We start from the raw sequence: 22,970 nt of genomic DNA, 5'->3' as shown, positions 1-22,970 counted from the left end.
GACAATTAAATTGGCTTCACTTTTTATATAAGATTTTCAATCAACATACATAGAGAGAGAACAATCTCAATAGAAACTAAAATTAAGTCAATTTTTTTTTTTTTTGTTTATCGTGGGTATCCTCACCTTTTGATGAGACTAATCCCACGGTCACATGCCGCCTCCTTAAAAAGTCTTACGTGCAACTGATTGAGTCGAGAGTCAACTGAACCTTATAGGGTGGCCCAAGGAATTCATTGCTTTGTGGGGGAAAATTAAGTCAATTTAGATGGCAGTCAAATGTATAATAAAGTCAATGAGAATGATCACCTTAATGCAAATTGCACTCTATATAATAAAAAATGTATGACGACACATGTTTTGTCGAAAAATATAACTCTAGATAGAGTTTGAATGATTAAAAAAATTCATTTTGTATACTTCAAAATTTGAGAAAAATATGGTGATAATCTATGTTAAATAGGTGAGAAACTGCACAAAATATTACATAATTGGATTTTGTTAACGTCCGTAAGGACACATGTTAAGATGCATTTAAAACACCTTGAAAGTAAGTATTTGAGGATGTTTTTGATAGAAATATGTATATGTGGGGATAGATAATGGGACATATGTAAAAACAATGTAATAATAATAATTTTATTATTAACATATTGTTTGCCCTTGTCAACAGTCCTACTTTATAAAAAAATTGGTCAAGATGATTGACTCAAAAGCTAATTAATACCAATAGTTCGTCATTACTTCAAGTAAATGATGACAATGACAATGGAGAAAATAGTGACCAAACAACAAAATAGAAGAAAAATTGAGGTGGTGAGAGTGGAAAATTGAAGTTTGAATTGAAAAAAATAAAAAAAATTCTCATATATTATTTATATTCTATAATGGAGTGTTGACTAAATTATTCACTAAAATAACTTAATTCAGTCAAACCAACCAAATGTAATTGAAAGGGTTTTATTATTTTGGTGTGTGAATAGTGATGACACAACAAGTTAATCAAAATGCAATCAATAATTACCAAGTTGAAAATATAGGCCAATGGGCATATATCATTGGTCGAAATACTACGATACCTTAAATATTCACCAAAATGTGGAAAAGTATTTGATAGTGTACAAAAAGGCTGATGGCCCTACCAGATTAAGTTCGATCGACGTTGTAATGTTTTTGAAATGCCCAAACTATCCTTTATTATCATTTTCTTGCATAGTTAGGTCTTTCAATAGTGATTGTAATCATGTCTGGCGATTTTTTTTTTATAGTGAATGAGGCATGGAGAATGATATACTCTTATTTTTGAATATTTAGATGTATATTTTTATTTTTTTAGTAATTTATTAAAAAAAATGAATAACAAAGTTGAGACTATAATTTTTTTTATGATTACGTCGTAACTTTTGATTTGAGTGTTATTTCGCAATGATGATATACACAAATTTGACAATTTTGATGAGATTTACTTAGTATCGAAGTTGAAAAAAATGGAAAAAATAATAATAATAAATTTAGATCATATATGCAGTGTCGAGTTTATCACTTTTTATTGTCTACTTCAACTTTTTATTGTCGAGTTTGACGAATTTTTTTTAATGAAAATATTGTTGAATTCAACGGTAATTAAACATGACTTAAAAGCGTCGAGTTCATCGATAATATAACTACTATCGTCGAGTTTGATAATATTAATATTTTGAGTTATATGGTAATTATTAATGAACTTGACGCTTTTAACTCAAGTTTGATTACTATCAAATTCATCAAATTTTCATAAAAAATCGTTGAACTCGACAATAAAAAATGGTGAAATTGACACTAAGTGGTTAGTTTGGCAATAAAAACGTTGAACCAGACAATAGGAAGTGGTGAACTCGAAACTCTAAATGTAATCCAATTTTATTTTTTTTCAAATTTTTATGACTTCGATACTAAGCAAATCTTCTTGAAATACCCAAAAAGCATATAAGATAACAAAAGTTACAACATAATCATCAAAATGCTTAAAATCTCAACTTCATTCTTTTTTATAAACTGTTGAAAAATAAATAAACAAATTTATCTAAATTTTCAAAATAAAGAGTATATCATTTTCCATTGAATCGTGCGATGAATGCACATGGATTTTGGTACATGGCAAGAGCACAGAACCATAGATCTTTTTCTTCGGGATACATAGGAAACATATCTACGGTTCTGTACCTTTACCACATCAGCTACGTACCAACTACGTACAAAAAACCACATGCATTCATCATTATTCTTTTCCATTAGTCATTCACGATAAAATGTCGTCGGGAATGATTGTAACTCCATTGAAAAATCTAACTATACGGAAAAAAAAAATTTGAAAAAAATGATAATTTGGATATTTCAAAAACAATACAACAAGAGTTGAAGCTCAAGGTTTGTTAAGAAAAGAAAATTTTAGTGAACTAACTCTCTTATCATGCATCTAACACCTAAGTGGTCTCCCCCTTCCCTTAAAAAAGAAAAAAAAAAAAAAAAAAAGTCAAATATATAAACCTCACAAAGACTGTACTCTCATTAAGTTGCTGTGCCAATTGGCAGATCACAACAACCACAGGGATCCCACCATGGCCCACACTTCATATTACCATTATTTTATTTTATTTAAGTTATTTTAATAAACAAAATTGGGTCAAAATTAAACAACTCCCACCAACCACCTTTATAATATATTTTGTTTTTTAATGAAACACCATACCTACCACCAAGTATGTTTCACATGTCACTTTTTAATATATCAAACTAAAGGTTAGAAAAAAGTATCACGTGTTTTTCGTACTATCTTATGTAATTTATTAAAAAAGCAACGTACACGATCTATCTCCCAATCAATTCGTTGGAGTGTGGGCCACCGAAGATTTGATAAATAATTTGTCCAGTTGTTGTAAAGGAGAGGGATAATATTCATTATTATTTGTATGAGGTTACATCTTAGAAAAACTATGTGAAGAATATGCTGCAGTGGGATATGTGTCCAACATCTGCGTCACTTTCTAGTTATGGTCCCAGTGGTAAGTTAGCTAATTCTACCACGGCTCAAGCTATCATCCACGTGACAGGGTTGTCAATGGATCGGATCAGACCCGAAATCCAATCCATTGTGATCAGATAACTTTGGATTTGGACCGTGGTTTGAGTTCCGATAAGGATCCTTTCAGATGAACCATGTCATGATCTGATAAATCCCCCATAAAATGGACGAAAATATGTAAATTATATTATTATATATATTTTGTTTAAGCATATGACATAGATTTATACATCAAATCGAATTTGATTTGTTCAGATCTGATCCAATTATCATCTTATTTGGATTTGGATCTTGAGATTGACATTCAATAGAAATCTCAATGCCACAAAGATCCAATCATATTGATTTTAGATCAATTCTTATCAGATCAATCCAAGACTAACTCTCATTTGATTCAAACTTAATCCATTGATTCAGAGATGGTTAAAATCACCTCAGGAAGTGAAGTTCTTAAGTTCGAATTCTCCCTTACAAGTCAAGTCACCCTCAGGAATTTGTTTAAAAAATTACCTAGAGTATGCGAGTGAGGGGGGCGGGGGGGGAAGGGATTGCACGAGCCTTAAGGACCAGTCCAGTGTTCTAAGAGGTGAGGATACTTTATTTTCGAAAAAAAAATCATTATTTTAAAATCGACTAGATTACGATCAGGTGATGTTTTTATTAACTTACTATCAACTCGAAGAATCGTGCCCTTCTCTCATGACATTCATTTAAAGGTAAAAAATAAATAAATAGGATAGTTGGTATGATCATCAGGTTTGTTTCTATAGGTGGGACCCTCCCAATGGTAGGTTTAAATACAATATAGATGGCCTTACTTTATCATCAAATTTGATGTGTGGCTTACGCAGCTTATTATTTCCTTTAACACATAAATCTCCAAATGGGCCAACCCAAACCCATTTAGAAAAGAGGTACCTTTTAAACCAAAAGTATCCCCTCGCCTTCAAACGTGGAGGACGTTCTTCTGAGGCGGACGACAACACTTACTATATAAACCTGTTGAAGGCGAAAGCTGTTCGAAGGACTTATCTGCTCGCCGAGTTCGATCGAAATCGAAATCTAGATTTGATGTATTTCTGCAACTTCATCTCAAAATCCGATTAGTTCAAGAAATCAGTAATCGTGGTCGATTTCTTTTCCTTTTTTCTCTGCATCTGGTCGAAGTTCTTCAAAATTTTCTATCCAATTCGAAACCTTCAAATCAGTTAAAAAAAAAAAAAAAAAAAAATTCAAAACTTTCCGTGTTAGATAGTCTCAGATCGAAGGCGGATCAAAACCGATCTTCTATTTTTAGATTCGCTGAACTTATCGCCAGAAAATCTAAAAATTTCAGCTTTAATCGGTGTTCTTTGCAGTAAATTTGTCTTGTTACACCATTTGGAAGCAAATCAGATCAAAGTTTCATTTTTTTAGGGTTAACGTTTGTTGCACACTCTGAAAATGGCTGGAGAATCAAAGAACTGGGTTCTAATGGCGACCGCGCAGACTCCAACGAACATTGCTGTCATCAAGTACTGGGGGAAGAGAGATGAAACCTTAATTCTCCCTATTAACGACAGTATCAGTGTCACGCTAGATCCAGAACATCTCTGCACGACGACGACTGTGGCTGTTAGTCCCAGCTTTGAGAAGGATCGAATGTGGCTTAATGGAAAGGTAAATTTCATGTATATTTTCGATTTTTGGTTCCATGTTTCCTAATTGATTCCAGCAGAGTAGATCAAAATTGGGAAAAAAGAAAGAAAGAAGAATTAATGCTGTAGTTTGTTATCCGTTTTTGTTTTAGTATAGGAGATTTCTCTATCTGGAGGTAGATACCAAAGATGCTTGAAGGAGATCCGTAGCCGTGGGAACGATATCGTGGATGAGGAGAAGGGAATTTGCATCCAGAAGAAAGATTGGGAAAATTTTCATGTGCACATTGCGTCATATAACAACTTCCCAACTGCTGCGGGGTTGGCTTCTTCTGCAGCTGGTTTTGCTTGTCTTGGTAAAGACTGGGTTCTCTCTATTTACTGATTTTTTTTTTTTAGATGATTTAATTGTATGCATCTGTTGATCTTTTGCCAGATAAGTAGGAGTTAATAAGTTTAGTGTAAAGTACTAGAAAATTTATGCTAACTTGAGTAGTTTTGTGTTTTTTTAAAAGGAATTTAAGTGACGAGCAGTGTCGATGAGGTTGGGTTTTCTCATGTGTGGTAATAGCTTCTTAGTTTATTATGATTTAGGAAATCTGGGGTTGGTGTGTGTTTGTTAGGTATAGCTGGCTGGATTTGTTAGTTTTTTACAGTTAAAATCTTGGGTAAAGATGTAGTCCAATAGAAGTTGGTTGTGTAGTGGGTGTCTAGAGCTTACCCATTGTAACCATAGTGACAAAGTCGGGATTCAGTAAAATTTGGCAAGGAAAAAATTCAGAAAAAAACCTGGCAAAATTGAGAAAAAAAATAAAAATACAGGGTTATTTAGCATAATATGAAACAAAATTCTAAAATTTCATATTAAAATATAATATAAAATGTCTTTTTCTAAATTTGATGAATAAATCGGGATTAAATAACCAATTGAAAGAACTGTGAATTAATTGTGACTTTTTAAAAATCAGTGAATTTTGTCACTATGATTGTAACAAGAGGATCTCCCTGAGATAAACCATTGATTCTACTAGAAAATTCTACCTCTGTGGTTCTTTATAGTTTCTAAATGAGCTACCTATAACTTCGCTTGATAGTATTGTATTTGTCTATCATCATGGCTAATTAATCTTTTCAACATGCTTTAGGAGACCCATGGTTTTTCCATTATTTATTGTCCCCATCAAGTTGTGTTGCTCTCAATCTACCATTGATCAAGAAAAATCGGCAAAATTGGGAAAAAAAATGGGGAAAAAATAAAAATACAGGGTTATTTAGATAATATAAAACAAAATTCCAAAATTTCATATTAAAATATAATATAAAATGTATTTTTCAACATTTGGTGAATAAATTGGGATTAAATCACCGATTGAAAGAACCATGAATTAATTGCGACTTTTTAAAAATCGGAGAATTTTGTCACTATGATTGTAACAAGAGGATCTCCCTTAGATAAACCATTGATTCTATTAGAAAATTCTACCTCTGCAGTTCTTTATAGTTTCTAAACGAGCTGCCTTTAACTTTGCTTGATAGTATTGTATTTGTCTGTCATCATGGCTAATTAATCTTTGCGATATACTTTAGGAGACCCATGGTTTTTCCATTATTTATTGTCTCCATCAAGTCGTGTTGCTCTCAATCTAAGTGATGCTATTATACCTATCTACTTGTATTATGCCCACACGTCTATGTAGATATTGTTTGATACCAATTCGAGTTTTGGCTCGTATAAAAAAACTTCTTTGACTTTTGCCAACCTCTGTTTTCACGTTTTCGGAATTTGCAAAGCTTGGATATTTATTTAGGCATATGGACAACATTGAGTCATAATTCAGTGCCAGTTTTCTGGTTATGGTCACATGTTTATCAGATATTTTTGTCTTGCTATGTGCTGCTTTGTTCTAATGATAATTTTCTTTCCCTGACATTAAATCATTAACTTTTGCCAGACCCTGTTTTCATGTTTTCAGAATTTGCAAACCCTGCATCTTTTTTTGGGTATATTTGTGGAGGAAAAAAAATATGGTCAACATTTAGTCATATTTCGGTACTAGTTTTCTGAGTATGGTCACATGTTATCAGTTTTTTTTTCTTGCTCTGTGCAGTTTGGTTCTTGTGATAGTTTTCTTTCCCCGAATATCAAATCAAATACTATTCTATGTAACTATAACTTGCCACAACCTTATATTTGCAGTTTTTGCCCTTGCAAAATTAATGAACGTGAAAGAGGATCATGGAAGTCTTTCGGCAATTGCAAGGTGAATCTCTCATGTATTCTTATTTTAATTGAAGTTCATCCCATCTATTTTTCAGTCTGCGTGGCAATGTGTCTATGCTTGCATGTTTCCCACATTAACTATTCCTATGCATGCTTATTTGTTTATGAACAGCCATGTATTCTTATGCAAGATGCCCGTCTGCATATCAGTCTGTCTGCATGGGTGTATGTACACTTGAATGTGTCTCACAACTTAAAAATGCGTACTTATTCATGGATCATACATATTGCTATATGCTTTTATAAATTGTATTTGTCAGACAAGAATCAATTATAAGCCTTTCAATAAGTTTCTCTTATTGTTGAGCTGTCAATAGAGTTATTTCGCTCTGTATCAGGACGTGTACAAGTAAACATTAGCAGTAATACTTAATAAACTCCTGTTTATACATATACAGGCAGGGATCAGGAAGTGCTTGCCGTAGTCTCTATGGTGGATTTGTCAAGTGGGTCATGGGAAATGTAAGGTTGATTTCTGAGGTTTCTCTTTGGTACCTCATATTAACAATGGATAACTGATTTGTTTTTTAAGCCTTTCACTCATTTCAGTCCAATTCTAATGTTTATATTTAAATTTGTCAAGGACGCAAGTGGAAATGACAGCATGGCAGTTCAACTTGCAAATGAAACACATTGGGATGATCTTGTTATCATTGTTGCAGTGGTACGTGTTTATTCTTTGATGTGGGCCCTCTTTTTATTTAGATATGTTAATGGTTGTTATTTTGCAGTATACTATTATTTGAGTCTTAGAAATGCTATACCGGATGTGTTTAGAATACCTTTTTTTTATTATCATTCTTTGTCCCATCTTCTTCAATTCTCATGTGGTAAATCAATTGGATCTAGGGACACTAGGATCATGGATATCTAAGCTATTTTAATCCATGAAAAATATTTTTGTTATTTTAAATGTTGACTTTTTTGTTGACCTTGATGATTAGTTTTCACACCCATTTGTTTCCTATTTAACACCGATACTTGACTCTCTGAAATATTGTTGTGATTGACACCCATATCTGACACATTCAGATGCACATCTCAGCAAAATCTTAATTTATGTATCTTGTTTTCAGTCATCGCTTTTATGCTGTTTCTTTATCTAATATCATCTTACCTAAAAACAATTTCTTTTAAGTATTAAAAACATTTTACTTCTACCATGTATGCATATCAACTAAAATTGTTCAAATATATATCTTAATGTTTGCATTGACCGTTTTTGTGTGTGGGCATGCGGTTTATTTGTGCAGCATTTATATTATTTTCTTTGAGACTAAGACCTAATACCATGGTTTAAAATCTCGTTTCGGTCCAATGTTTTAGTTTCTTCAAAAACCAAAACATTCCGAAACGTTCACTGCAAATAAAAAAATTATTTTTTTCACAAATAAATGTATATAATGATATTCGAAGTGCTAAAATTATAATTTAAAATTAAAAATAATTTTTTTTTTCAAATTTACACTTTCAAAACATTCTAAAATGAATTTATATATATCTTAAAACATTTCATTTTTACATAATTATTAGTAATATTATTTTCCATGCAAATCTGTCTTTTTTACATGAAAGTTGCATTTTTTTATTTTTTATTTAGGTTCTCAGGTTTGTAAAGGTTTGTATCGGACGAAACATACCGATACAAATGATACATATCGAAACATTGACTGATCTATATATTCTTACATGTTTCGTCTATAGGTAATCTGAAATTCCAAAATATTTATTACGAAACGATACGAAATTTTAAATCAGGCCTAATACTATTACCAAAGTCCAATGTTCTTAGATGAATTTTTTTTAGTAAAAATAAATTTAAAGATGCTCTCATCTTCACGTTGAATTTGGCTGTCACTATTCAATGGGTACTCATCATCCTCCTCCAAGCCTCATCCCAAAAATCTGGGGCCAGCGAAACAACTCTTGTTCCTCCACCCCACTCTGTTCAAAACCATTTATGTTGCTATTGAAATAGTGTTCATATTTGCTTTCACCATCTCCGTCCATTCTTTAGGGTCTTCCTCTTACTTTTTAATAACCTTCTATTTGAATATTTCTTGTAACTAGGGCTGTAATCGCCCTTTGTTGAACATGCTCAAACCATCTCAGTTGACATTCTCTTAACTTATCCCCTATTGGAGCTACTACTTTTCCCGAATGAGTTCATTTTTAATTTTATCGATTGGTACTATGAATGTTTAGACCTGACTTTGGACAGTGGAATGATTTTAACTATAACCTGATTATTCATTTGGGAACTTGTCATTTAATTCATCTTTTGACCTTTTCTTCTCTCACTTCTAAAATCTTCTCTCTTCACTCTATTTGGTATTTAATATTTATATTAGGTTATGATTGTTAACCAACCAACTACTCCAAAAGACCGATCTATCGGAGCGGGGGAGAACTATGAATATAAGAGGGTCACGGGACTTAACTGGGGTTTGACACACCCGAGAGTGGAGGGAAATATACCTCAACACTCCCCCTCACCCATAAGGGTGTAAAGAATTGAACCCGTGACCTATACGAACCTAGCTCTCTGATACCATGTTAACCAACCAACTACTCCAAAAGACAGTCCTATTGAAGAGGGGGAGAACTATGAATATAAGCCGGTCATGGGGTTTAACTGGGGTATGACACACCCGAGAATGGAGGAAAATATACACTCAACAATGATTATTTATTTATTTATTTATTATAAGTATAAACAATTTCTGTATTGTTTTAAGCTCATTAGATCTCATGGGCTTTATTGTTGTAGCATTAATAACAAGAACAACTATTTAGTCTTCTTAGAGAATGCTTTCATGTATTGTGGCCTTGGATATGCATTTCTTATGTTATGATTCATATTGTTGCCAGTTCATTGCTTTGTATATCCACACCTCATTTTTGTCAATTCCAGGTAAGCTCACGACAGAAGGAAACAAGTAGCACTACAGGAATGCGTGATAGTGTTGAGACGAGCCCTCTTTTACTTCATAGGGCAAAGGTATTTTCTCAACCACTATATTTCAAATACTTGTATAATTTTCTCATTCAAATAGAAATACTATAGATCTGTCTTCCTATATCATTTGAGAGTCCTTTCAATAGTCTGAGGGTTCTGTTTATACTGCTCTGAAAATTTCCATGGCCTGTTTTCTTTGTTTGGGTTGCCTTTACAATATGATCTTTATTGAACTTGTGCCTGGTTTAAGTTTAAATAATTTAGTTTGTAACTATAATACGAATTTATTCTTATTTTGGACCGATATTGTTAGAATCCTAAATTTCGAATCTTAATCCAATCGATTTGATCTTATGCTTGAATCCTTCTAGATAAAAATCTTGCATTTTCTTTATGAATCTTACGATTTGAGTATAATTTCAAGATTCAAATCCTACAATCAAGGACAGACGGTTTCACTATGGAGTTTTTCAAGTCTTTAAATCAGTTCTTTTCTCTATGAGTGGGGACAAGGCCCCGGGGCCAGACAGTTTCACTATGGAGTTTTTCAAACATTGCTGAGATGTCGTTGCTAAAGACTTCATGAAAGTGATCAAAGAATTACAAGACAAGAATTGCATGGATTACAATCTTAATAGTACCTTCGTGGCCTTGATTCCCAAGAAAGTCGGTTCGGATAAGTTGAGTGATTTCAGACCTATTAGTTTGGTGGGCTCGGTGTATAAGATTATATCTAAAGTGTTAGCCTCGAGGTTGAAAATAGTCCTCCCCAACATTATCGAGGATGAATAAGGGGCCTTCATAAGGGGAAGACAAATCTTGGATGGAGTTTTGATGGCTAACGAATGTCTTGACTCGAGGATCAAGGAAAAGAAAGAGGGGATGATTGGAAAAATAGATTTACAAAAGGCATACGATCATGTGAGTTGGGACTTTTTGGAATATATGATGGGGAGAATGGGGTTTGGGGCAAAATGGATTAGTTGGATTATGAAATGTGTTACTACGGTGTCCTATTCGATTCTTGTCAATGGGAGCCCAGCTGGTTTTTTTAGGGGATCGAGAGGTTTGAGGCAAGGAGACCCGCTGTTTCCGTTCTTGTTCCTTATTGTTGCAGAAGCTCTGGGTAGATTGTTTAGGAGAGCAGTGGAACTAGGAAGGCTTTCGGGGTTTAGGGTGAACGATGGACCGTTGATTTCTCACTTACAATTTGCGGACGATACCTTGGTTTTCCTGAATCATTCGAGAGATCAGGTGAGGGTATTACGGGTCCTCTTGTGCTGCTTCGAGGCCATTTCTGGTTTACATATCAATTTGCATAAGAGCAAGCTCTTTGGAGTGGGAAACGTGAATGATATGCATTTGATGGCTGCAACCTTAGGCTGTGGGCATGATGTTTTACCTACGTCTTATCTGGGATTACCGCTGGGAGCACCCTACAATAGCATCAAAATTTGGGAAGGGGTGTTGGAGAGAATGGAGAAAAGATTGAGTACATGGAAGGCCAAGTACCTATCCAAAGGAGGGAAAGTTACCTTGATTAAAAGCACATTGACGAGTATCCCGGTTTACTTCCTATCCCTGTTCACGCTCCCTAAGTCGGTTGAAATCAGATTGGAAAGGCTTATGAGGAACTTTTAATGGAATGACAAGAGTGGTAAGAGGAAGTATCACCTAGTTAGATGGAAGGTTATTTGTAAGCCCAAGAAGGATGGGGGGTTAGGGATTAGAGCTCTTAGACTTGCTAATAGAGCACTTCTAGGGAAATGGCTTTGGAGGTTTGGGGAGGAAAGGGGTAGATTGTGGAGGAGGGTCATTGTAGCAAAGTACGGGGAAAAGAGGTTGGGTTGGTATAGCGGTGAGTAGGGGTGTCAATGGATAGTCGAAATCCGAATCCGAATTCGAATTCGAATTCGAAAAATCGGATATTATCCGAAATTTTCGGATATCGAATTCGGATTCGGATGTTATTATAACATTCGAATGAGTTTCGGATACGAATTCGGATGTTACGAAATCCGATTTGATAATATCCGCTCCGATTTATATACGTACGTTATATATTCATGTTATATAACAAAACTCATCTCTATATATATATATATATATATATATATATATATATAGTCTTATGTATTCGTGTTATACAACGAAGTTTTACTTTTCACCCTTATCTTCTCTAAACTTAAACGCAAGAACCAGACCTCCGTTCTGGTTTTCGTGGTTTTGACCGGATGATCTCCATCACCATTGTCTTCTCCGGCCGGTTAGCACGTACAGGTGATAGTTCCTCTCTCTCTCTCTCTCTCTTACAGCCAAACCCATTTTTTTTTCACTATCCGAACTCCATGACCACCATCTTCTCCGGCCGATGAACTCCATGACCACCATCTTCTCCGTCTACCGAGCGTCTATGATTCCAGGTACATACTTCATCTCCCTCTCTCTCTCTCTCTCTCTCTCTCTCTCAATAAGGGTTTGTATGCGACTCGACGATGTTTTGGATTTCAAAAAGGGTTTTTTTTACAGACTGAAGAGATTGGTAGAGACTGAATCTAAATTTCGCAGGATTTTTATCGGATATTCGAATATTCGATATGCTTTTCGAATTCGAATTCGAATATTGGTCAGTGATATCCGATCGGATTCGAATTCGAATTCGGATATCATTAAATATTTTCGGATTCGAATTCGGATATGGCATTATCCGATCGGATACCTATCCGTTGACAGCCCTAGCGGTGAGGCTAAAGGCTCGTACGGGTGTAGTGTTTGGAAGGGTATTTTGAAAATGAGCGAGGAATTTGAAAAAGGGATTAGATTCAAAGCGGGTACGGGGAATAAGATCAGATTTTGGGAGGACAGTTGGTGCGGCACATCGCCTCTAGCAGTTCAATTCCCGTCCTTGTATGCCTGTTCTACAAAAAAGAACTGCTCGATTCAGCAGTGTTTGATTCGCAACGATAGCAACTCCACTTGGGATTTGGGGTTTAGGGTTTAGGAGAAGCTTTAATGATTGGGAGCTAACAGATGTGATATCTTTCCTTAACCTTTTGCACTCGTGTCCTCTCAATGATAGTGAACAAGATAGATGGGAGTGGATGAAGGTTAAAGACTTGAGATTTTCTGTTAGCTCGTTTTTTAAGTGCCTCAACCCTTTTGCCGAGCAATCCCCCTTGAGATCTATCATTTGGTCAAAATTCGTTCCAACTAAAATATCCTTTTTTGTTTGGTTGGCTTCCCTTGGGAAGATTCTTACATTGGACAATTTGATTGCTCGAGGGTGGATCACTCCAAATTGTTGTCTTCTTTGCATGAGAGATGGGGAGTCTGTCGACCATCTTTTAATTCATTGCACATTCTCTTACTAAATTTGGTCAATATTCCTTGGTCTTTTCTGTATTCATTGGGTCCTTCCTTGTAAGTATTCCCTGTTGTTAGAAGGGTGGGCCAGTAATGTCTTCTCTTCCAGGAAAAGATTTCTGTGGGCTATTCTTCCCTCGGCTATAGCTTGGGGGGTGTGGAACGAGAGAAATAACAGGGTGTTTAACAATAGAATGAGAAGCTCTCACGGCATATTCTTGGAGATCTTGGGCTTATTATATCTTTGGGCGAAACAGAACATCGATTTCAAGGGGATCACTTTTGATGATTTCGTTTTTAGATGGAATTCTTTATGTAGTCTTTGATGCTTTGTTCTCTTTTTAGCTTGTTGCTCTCTTAGAGGCTTCCTCGGCCTCTTTGTACTTTTTTCCTTCATTTAATATATTACACTTATAAAAAAAAAACAATCAAGGACAGAGCTAGAGGATTCAAGGGAATCACCCATACCCCTCCAGTGGATATTTGAGATACACCCATGTTTTCAAACTGATGACATGCCCCCTCCCCACAAGTGACCTGAGTTTTCTCTAGTAGAAAATGACCCAAATTCCCTCACCTTTAAACAATATCCAAAAACCCTTGATTTATCTTCCCCAAGACCAGTCATCTTCAATCTCTATGGTATATTATTTTTAGTCTATTCAACCTTATCTTCAATTCATTGCTTACAACATAGACTAGCGTTAACCTTGGTAGAACACCCTAGATTTCTCTACCCCAAAGGTTTATCATCGTTTACTTTCCAACATCCTTCCATCTTTTTATCTTTTCCCCAAAAATCCCATCTTGCCTTGAGGTTTGAAGGTTGGGTTAAATAGAATACTAAGATCGAGGGTGAGGCAATTTTTGGTTTTTTCGTTTTATAGGAGGTTGAAGATGACTGGTTTTGAGAAGAAAAATCAAGGGTTTTAGTTGGAGATTGAAGACGACATATGGGTCCTTGTTAATCTATTAAAGAAGACTATAGTCAAGGAGGGCATGTCATCAGCTTGAAAACAAAGGGTATCTCACGTAGTTATCAAAAGTCAAAACGTGGAGGGGGTCATCTAAATCACCTCACCTTTTTGAGAACCTGTATTGGCATCCCAACTTTTACTTATTGCACCCCATTAAAAAGAAAAAAAAAAGGTGTTTTAGACATACCCCTCCACATCTTGGATAATTTTTTAGATACCCCCAATGTTTTGAAAATGTTGACATACTTCCCTTGAACTATGTCTTCGTAGACTGATGTCAAGTGATCTGATTGCCCTTGTCTTCAACATGACTAAAATCCCTTATACCAGTCATCTCCAGTCCTTGATTTTTGTTATTCAAAGTCACTCATCAACGTTAGGATACTGTTTACTTCAGCCTTCACACCTCAAAGGAAGGTAGGATTTTAGGGAGGTAGAAAATGATAGATTATTGAGTAGAAAATTATGGTTTTCTTCAAAGGATTAAGGCAAAGTTGAAAATAATAAAATGGAGATGAGCTTAAATAGATTAAAAGGAATTTACCATAGAGGTTAAAGAGCTTGAAGATGACGGATTTGGGAAGAAAAATCAAGGGTTTATTGGCTAAAGGTTTAAGATGAGGTCATTTAGAATTAGTTTATAGGAAAAGTCCAAGGTCGGGGCGGGGGGGAGGGGATGGATTTAATCAAAATCATGAGACACATTTTTAGGTGCAAACATTGATTCCTACACATTTGTTTTTTTTTGTTCTTCCTAAGCCTTAAAAGAAAAATAGGGGGTGATTTTACTAGTTACCTGAAATCACCAAATGTGAACGACTGACTAGTTAACTAGTTTTAGATTTCCATCCCCGTTGAGAATTAAGAGTATTGATGAGAAATTGAAGATAGTTTAATTTGATGATGATGCAATGCAGTAGAGGGTGACGATCGTCGTAGTTTTCTTCTTTCTCCTTCCTAAATTGCTCAAGTGATGAATAATACATATATTTTGCTTGTGAAAATATGAGTTTAGAACAATATCTTCTTGGGGATTACTAGTTAGATATCTTGTTATTATTTATAATTATGACATCTTTTTAATACAAAGAAGTTCTTTATGAATCTCACAAACCAACGGTTTGAATCCCGACTAGAATAGGATTCTACTTATGATTTTACATTCTGATTCCATTCTGACAACATTGTTTTGGATTATGATAGGAGGTGGTACCAAAACGCATATTGCAAATGGAAGAAGCCATTAGGACTCGTGATTTTGCATCATTTTCAAAGTTAGCTTGTGCTGACAGTAATCAGTTTCACGCGACTTGCTTGGATACATCCCCCCCAATATTCTACATGAATGACACATCCCACAGGCAAGTCTTGTTATCTGCTGGCCTTCCTCATTCTGCAATGTGATGAACATCATTCCTTTTGCTTGCATATAGATAGTCAGTAATTGCTGTTAGGAATGGTTAGATTTTGTTTGTATTTGAGATTTCTAATCTTAATAAATCAACGATATTTCAGGATAATCAGCTACATGGAAAAGTGGAATAAATTTGAAGGAACGCCACAGGTATGACTTTTATGAATCTTATTCAAGAATGGTTCCGCATGTTTATTTTTTGAGTCGTGATAATCTGGCACCCCTCTGACATATGCCCCCATCACCGAACCATAGATCATTTACCTCGGGATACACAAGAAAAAGATTTATGATTATATGTATCCCGAGGCAAATGATCTATGGTTCTATGATGGGGGTGTATGTCAGAGGGGGGTGTCAGAAAATCATTATTCTTTTTTTTTTTTTACCCTTATAAGTCACGGCCAAACATGAAACAAGAACTCCTAGCTGCAATAATTGAAAATGTTCTGCCTTATGAACAGTCAAAATTAAAATTCTAACCTTGGATGATCATTTACAGGTGGCATACACTTTTGATGCGGGGCCGAATGCAGTTCTAATTGCACCTAATAGAAAAGTTGCTACCCTTCTGATTCAGAAACTGTTGTTCTACTTTCCTCCAGCTTCAGATGCTGACTTGACTAGGTATGTCACGGTCAGATTTCAGGCTTATTTCTGTAGATATTACTAGATAATGTTCCTTTTCCTTCTTTACTTCTAAGCTGCCAAGTAACTTTACTAAAAAAAGATAGTGCTACAACACTTGGTAAGAGAGTTTCCGTCACCGTAAAACATTCTGTTTTTTAATTTTTTGCAGTTATGTTATTGGAGACAAATCCATACTTAAAGATGCTGGAATTCATTCAATAAAAGATTTGGAGAATTTGCCGACGCCTTTGGAAGTCAAAGATAGCGTCGCACCCCCAAAACAAAAGGGCGATGTCAGTTATTTCATCTGCACTAAACCTGGAAAAGGTCCAGTTTTGCTTGCTGATGAAAGTCAAGCTCTTCTCCATCCTGAGACCGGGCTGCCGAAGTAAAGTTATGTCGGGAGATTTATTCTGTTTGGAGAATTCGCTTCATGAGCCCAAACTAGTCCAATCAGGTGTTCTTGTTATGATCCAGAGAACCTATCTTTTCAGATTTGCAGTTAGTGTCATTTTGTACTCGTATTGTCTGTAATATTAGCTTTGTTTATTGTTTCCTTGTTTCTCTTATTTGGGTTTATGTACTCGTTCTCTTGAACATGAGCAGTCGGGGTAATAAAAGTTTTTCTCTTGAACTATTAATTTCATTTTGAAGATTTGAGTATCTCTGTCCATTTCTTTTTTAATACACGTTGGCCAATCAGTGTGTGAACAACATATAGCTAAGTTTAGCATGTTTGTTGATCTCTTCATATTTCAGAGAATTAGGAAATATGATCTCCTAACCTTCTTTTCTCTGTGACCTTGCCAGACCCAAGCCCAAATAAAGGAGGGTTACTCAGGTTCGTGTAAAAGGTTTAAAGAATTTAGGGGAATTTTCTTTGAAGACTGACTTGCGAGATGGGAGAAGATTTGTAATATAGAAATGGGGTCAATCAATTTTTTGTGGTTTTTTTTTTTTTTTGGGAGGGTTCAGCGTTTTGGCTAGCCCTTTTGATAGGTTTGTATTTTCTTTCCGTCCGTTGGTCCCCTTGACCTCTAAAACTAGGGTTTTAGGGTTTGGGATTATGGTGTAATTTCTTTCTAAAAAATAATGAATCACTCTCATCTCATCCATAAATGTAGACACGGTCGGACCATCCTTATCTTTAAAACAGATCATATGCAATGAAAATGATTACTATAGGGTGTATTTAACTGACCATCAATTTTACAGTAGCTTTCATACCCTCAAATCTCTGTCTTTTTAATTATTCCCAAGTCTTTCAGGCTCCAAAACAGATTTCCTGGTGAAGTAACAGGAGAACCATCTAGGGACACATCTTTGAAGGAAAAAAAATCATAGGACCATCGAGGGACACATCTTTGACGGAAAGAGTGAACAATTCTTAGACGACTATTATTCGTAACCCACCCACCCACATACTTGCAAAGCGCACCCCACTTAAAAAATAAAAAAATACCAAATATGTCCATTTAGTGACCTCTTAATCGACCCATTCATAACAAATCAACAATTTGTTACTGATTATTACAAGTGGGTTTTGATAAGAGGTCAGTATTTTCGACCTTTTTAAAAAAAAAGAGGTTTTTAGAGGGTGTGGGCAAACAGGTGTCACTCTTACAAGCAAGGGTTAGTGGCCAACAGAAGCGAATGGTTATTGTTTATGAAAAAAAAAATTGAGGAATTATCAATGGCTGTTGTTCAAAAATAAAAAATTTCAATAGAAACCAAAGATATAAACCAAGAACTTCCCTTGAGGAGTCTCCAAGTACCTAGTAATCAAACACGCAAAAGCAATGTTTAGTGATCAAAATTCCATTTATAACAAACTTGGTAATCAAACATGCAAAAGCAATGTTTGCTGTTTAGCTATCAAAATTCCATTTGTAACAAACTTAGGATTATAGAACATCGTCGTGCACAAATACAAGTTTATACCAAATACAAACATGGATTATATCACAGAAGGAACTTCTCCAAGCAAAAGTTCCTTTAAGATGGCATCGGCGTAAAGAGTATCGTGGACGAACAAATGCCCACCATTGGGAACCTCATGATACTGAATCCATGGTAGCCTTTCTGAAAGATGGTGTTGTAGGAGAACTGGGACCAACTTATCTTCACAACCTTGCCAGATATGAACACGACTCTCGTTTTGAGGGAATGGATTTTTCAGATCCATAGGATCAAATTCCCATTTTCCAAAACCGATCATTAAGTCTCGATGCAAACATTCGTAAGCACCCTGTTGTCGCGTCTTTTCCTGAAAATTAAGAAAATTGAATTTGAATGGACACATGGTGGACATTTTTTAGCATTTATAGACCCCAAGACATTAGGTTCATGTCAAGGTCTAATATACATTGAGATTAAGAAAATTTAATTAAGTTGTGGTACATGAGAAAAAAAAAATAACCTGAACAGGTTGTGGGGTTCCTTGCATTTTAGTTATGAGCTCCTTGTCATGGTTGCTGAAAATTGCTAGGTTACCCTCCAAGGCAGAGAGCGAAGGGAACCATTTCTGAGTTAACCACCAGTATAGCATTTGAGGGGCGTAGTGTGCAATCCTAAATGCCCATTGATCTTGCAAAAGTTGCCTCTTAAAGGCCAAGTCGGATAGATTGGAAGGAAAAGATGGCCACCAGTAGTTGACAACAGGAGCTACAAGCGTCACACCTGCTAACCTGCAATTATAAAATTGGAGGTGAAAACAAGATTAAAAAATGGGCTAGAAATCATGAAACTCAGGGCGTTTGGTTCAGATTGTTAGATTATGATTTTGGATTGTCGGAATATGGAACCAGAATCCAAATCTAGAATCACATACTCCCTTTGCTTAACCTTATTTCTATAATTGTGTAACAAAATATTATACATGTAAGGGCAAAAATGTCACTTTCTCGAATTTTTAGCATTCTCTTATTTATCACCTATGTCTACTATTTTAGCTCCCCCGGTGCACACTTGTAGGATATTGTTCGTTTTGGGCCAAAGCACCGCATGGCTTTAAAATATGTTATATAGGATAGGGTCAAGTTTTCCCTTATAGCCTAGGCTCTGAACGTGTACCCTGCCGATGTGGGACTAAACTCCCCCTACCATTCCATCCAGTGCATAGGATGGCTCCACTTCAACCCCTCGGTTTTAACAGTCTTTTACCTGTCCTAGATAGGTGCACCGGTAGGATCCTGACAACTATTTAAGTAGAATACCGTCGCCTATTGTGACTAAGAAATTAAAATAAACCTCAGAAACGGAAGAAATGAGGGAAAGTGAGGAAAATAAATAGCTATAGAAATAGAAACAAGTTCCAAAACGAAGGGGACTAAACAAGAACAAGAAGGATCCACCGAAAAAGACCCTAAAGCAGAAGCACAAGAAAACAGATTTTCAAAAATTCAAGAAACGGGTCCTCTTGCCTCATTTTTTAATTCTAGTCCTGAAAGAGTCATCTTTATATTTCAAACAAAACGTAACATCTGATTCTAGAATCAGATTATGGGTAAGAATCGGATTCTAGACTCTGAACCAAACACCCCAAAGAATTCAAAGTTGGTATCATGCCTATGTGGTAGGTATTTGATGCAACCCCAAACAGGGAAACCTCCCATTGAGACACCAATTATGTAAAATTTTGATCCAAGTTCCAACTGATCAGCGAGTTCTTGAATGTCGAATGCTTCACTCTTCACTGAACGCTTTGGGTTCGGATCACTCTCTCCATACCCAGCTCTATCATAAAACACGAAATATATCCCCAACTCCTCTACAAGTTCCTGCATACTATAGCACAATTATAATTTATTTTTTTTTATAAATAAAATAAAATTAACATGAACACAAGATTTCTCTGATTTGTTTACTTGAGATGCTGGTAGATTGAAGTCTTTGGAGCTGTCAAAGCCATGAACGACGATGATCTTATACTTGGCTTTCTCCTTTGGAACACCTCCCTCTTTGTAAGCCAAATGCCTTCCATCACTTAATCTAATTCTAGGTGAAGTAATAGGAGGACCATTTGAAGACCCACATAGCTTTGGCGGGGGAGGCTTTATAGCCTTATATGCCCATCCAAGAATTCCCACTAGAAACGCCACTCCTATCTTTCCAAACATTCCTGTAAATTACTCTATATCAAGATCACATCTTTAACAGGACATCAAAAATATATATATAAATAAAAAACATGCCTGAGTATAATAATTAATTAAGTTTCAAGAACAATATGGGGAGTAGAAAAGAAAAAAAAAACAGAAAAATAAGATTAAAAAGAGAAAAATATAGAAATCATGCTTGAGTATAATAATTAAATAAGTTTCAACAACAATGGGGAGAAAGAAAAGAGAATGAGGAAGCTTACTTGAAGGATCTCCTTGGAAGAATTAAGCTTTTCACACTCTGTTTTTGGTAAAGTGGGAAGGACTTTGGTTGATGGTGATGGGTTTAATGGTTGTCTTGTTTGATCTTAAGGTAGATGTGGGGTTTCACCTTTGTGTGACTGTCATTATCTACTTGTTCCAGACATGAGGTAGAAACCCAACGAGGCTTAAAAATATCAGATGCACTGTACTTGTGCTTAGAAAAAATTTGGGTTGTTCTATTTGGACCCACCTTTTACACTCAGTGCACCCATTTGAACAAATTTTTAGGGTAAGTGGGTGTCATATTTTCAAGATAGTTTTTCCACCAAAAAGTCCTATAGTTTTCCGCATCAAACAATAGAGAATGATTTTTTGTTGAAAATTTTCTAGACATGATGAATGTTTCCATTGGGTACAGAGACAATCAACTTTGAATATCTATAGCTTTTTTTTTTTACTCATATTTGATTGAGAAGTGAGATCTGTGATAGATATTTTTAGAGAAAATTACTTAATAGACCGTGCGGTAGAGCCATTTTTTTAAATGAACCTTGAGATCAACTATTCAATTCGTCGAGATCAAGATCATGATTTAAATTTTCGAGATCAATGATTTGAGTGGTTGATCTCAATGATTCATAGCGATTTACAATTATTGATCTCGACAGCTGTAAAAATACGATCTAGACGGATTGAATAAAAGGTTGATTTTAATGAATTGAAGTATCAATCATGACTTGACCATTTGGATCTTCAAGAGGTATTGGCATTAAGAAAGAAAAAGTTTACTAAATGGACCATTAAGTTATCGTGGAAATGAGGCTCAGTTGGTTTGACACTTTGCAAAGTAATTTTGAGGTCGTACATTTAAATCCAGTTCACCCATAAAATAAAATAAAATGAATAATGTTGAAGTGACCTCAAGATTAGACCTCACATCCCACACCCTTGATGTTTTCCTTGACATACAAGATGTGAAAGTAAGGGAACCATAGATGTTTTCCTTGACATACAAGTGAAAAAACATCTATGATTCTTATCCGATTTCACCATTAAAGTGTGTGATATGAGATCCAATCGTGAGGTCACACTATAAAAAATAAATAAATAAATAAATAAATAAAAATCTGAAGTTACCCTAGAAAAATTGGGGTTTTCTACAACATGCCTATTAAAGAAGGAAGTCGACCTCTCACCAACCCAATCTGTGGTTGGAAAGGGTGAGAGAGTTGTAAGCGTTAAGACCGCCCGACTGTCTAAACATTCACCCAATAATGGTATTCTATGCGTGATATTTTTGGAGGAATTAGTGAATCCCAGATCCTTTTAAGGGTGATTTAAACATGCCCCCCTACATTTTGTTGAATATTAGAAATACCCTTATGTTTTGAAACAGATGACATGCATCCCTTGACCTCCTCCTTCAAAATAGACAATTAAGGGAAGAAGACTCAAAAGACCTTATCTTCAACCTCTAGCCCAAAACCAAGATTTTTCTCCTCAACCATTCATCTCCAACATAAAAACTTTTACTCTCATCATCTCTCTTAAGATTTTAACTACTCCAAGTATTCAATCTTCAAATCTTAAGGCAACATTCAATTTTTGAGAAAATATCAAATGATAAAATTTTAGGCAGAAAAATCTAAAATTTTCTACAAATGAGGCAAGATAGAAAATGATGGCTGAAAATAAGGTTGAATGAATTAAAATTACTCTAGAGGTTGAAGAGTTTGAAGACGCACAAGATTTTTGACGAAATTTAAAAATGATGGAATTTAAATAGAAAAATCTAGGGTTTTATGTAAATGGTTAATTTTAGATTGAAAACAATGAATTGAAGATAAAGTCAAGTAACCTATTAAAAAAGAAGATAAAGTTGAGTAATTATACCATGGAAGTTGGAGTCAAGACCTTCCTATCAGTTTTAGTGGGTTTTTGTTCTTCACAAATGTAGGTGACTTTTTTAAGTAATTAAATGTTTATGATTGATGTAAAATGAGACCATATGATTGTGGGCTGTGGCATCTATTAATTCACTATAAAACACAAACAACAATTAGTTTTGTATTTTTTTTTTATGGGTTGAAAAATATCTTTTATTTATCTGTTAAATCGGTTTGGAAGGGTTTGGTTAACCAAAGATTTGCAACCAGAGCCACTTAAGACTTTCATCTCCTCTCCTGTTAGTCTCTTTCAGATCCTTCACCTCGGAAACTCATTGTATTAAACAGCTTCTCATGTCGCATTTATTTTGAAGTTCCACAGTGTTGTATGTGGATCT

At 35.2% G+C, this 22,970-nt stretch overlaps 3 protein-coding genes across 5 annotated transcripts in view; 1 reads left to right on the top strand and 2 right to left on the bottom strand.

The window, feature by feature from the left end:
• LOC147395479 (ferredoxin, root R-B2-like) overlaps positions 1-12,404 on the bottom strand; it is a 93,967-nt gene extending 81,563 nt beyond the window's left edge. The window contains exon 1 of the mRNA XM_086450411.1: positions 12,394-12,404. The gene's annotated coding sequence lies outside the window, so the exon portion shown is untranslated. The remainder of the gene's footprint in view (positions 1-12,393) is intronic.
• Positions 4,041-16,968, top strand: LOC147395478 (diphosphomevalonate decarboxylase MVD2, peroxisomal-like). The gene is made up of 10 exons (XM_086450404.1): positions 4,041-4,720; positions 4,856-5,054; positions 6,896-6,959; positions 7,378-7,441; positions 7,563-7,643; positions 9,894-9,980; positions 15,482-15,639; positions 15,794-15,842; positions 16,195-16,319; positions 16,492-16,968. Exons 1-10 carry the CDS (start codon positions 4,505-4,507, stop codon positions 16,712-16,714), a joined length of 1,266 nt encoding a protein of 421 aa, XP_086306530.1. The 5' UTR covers positions 4,041-4,504; the 3' UTR covers positions 16,715-16,968.
• A 1,156-nt stretch (positions 16,969-18,124) lies between these two features.
• LOC147395477 (uncharacterized) lies at positions 18,125-20,946 on the bottom strand. Of its 3 annotated transcripts, none has more exons than XM_086450407.1 (5): positions 20,686-20,946; positions 20,189-20,454; positions 19,890-20,101; positions 18,742-19,009; positions 18,125-18,588 (listed from the first exon to the last, which is right to left on the bottom strand). In XM_086450407.1, exons 2-5 carry the CDS (start codon positions 20,438-20,440, stop codon positions 18,280-18,282), a joined length of 1,041 nt encoding a protein of 346 aa, XP_086306533.1. In that variant the 5' UTR covers positions 20,441-20,454; positions 20,686-20,946; the 3' UTR covers positions 18,125-18,279. The 3 variants fall into 3 exon arrangements, with proteins under 3 accessions (XP_086306533.1, XP_086306532.1, XP_086306534.1); XM_086450406.1 differs by having other exon boundaries at positions 20,189-20,442; positions 20,686-20,939; XM_086450408.1 differs by lacking the exon at positions 20,686-20,946 and having other exon boundaries at positions 19,890-20,108; positions 20,189-20,436.
• Positions 20,947-22,970: the final 2,024 nt, after the last annotated feature.

This window comes from Akebia trifoliata, chromosome 8 (genome assembly GCF_017979445.1).
Source record: "Akebia trifoliata isolate Shusen 1 chromosome 8, ASM1797944v1, whole genome shotgun sequence".
NCBI classification, from domain to species: Eukaryota; Viridiplantae; Streptophyta; class Magnoliopsida; order Ranunculales; family Lardizabalaceae; genus Akebia; species Akebia trifoliata.
Note: the sequence above shows the minus strand (reverse complement) of the source record. Positions and strands in the feature narration are given on the sequence as shown.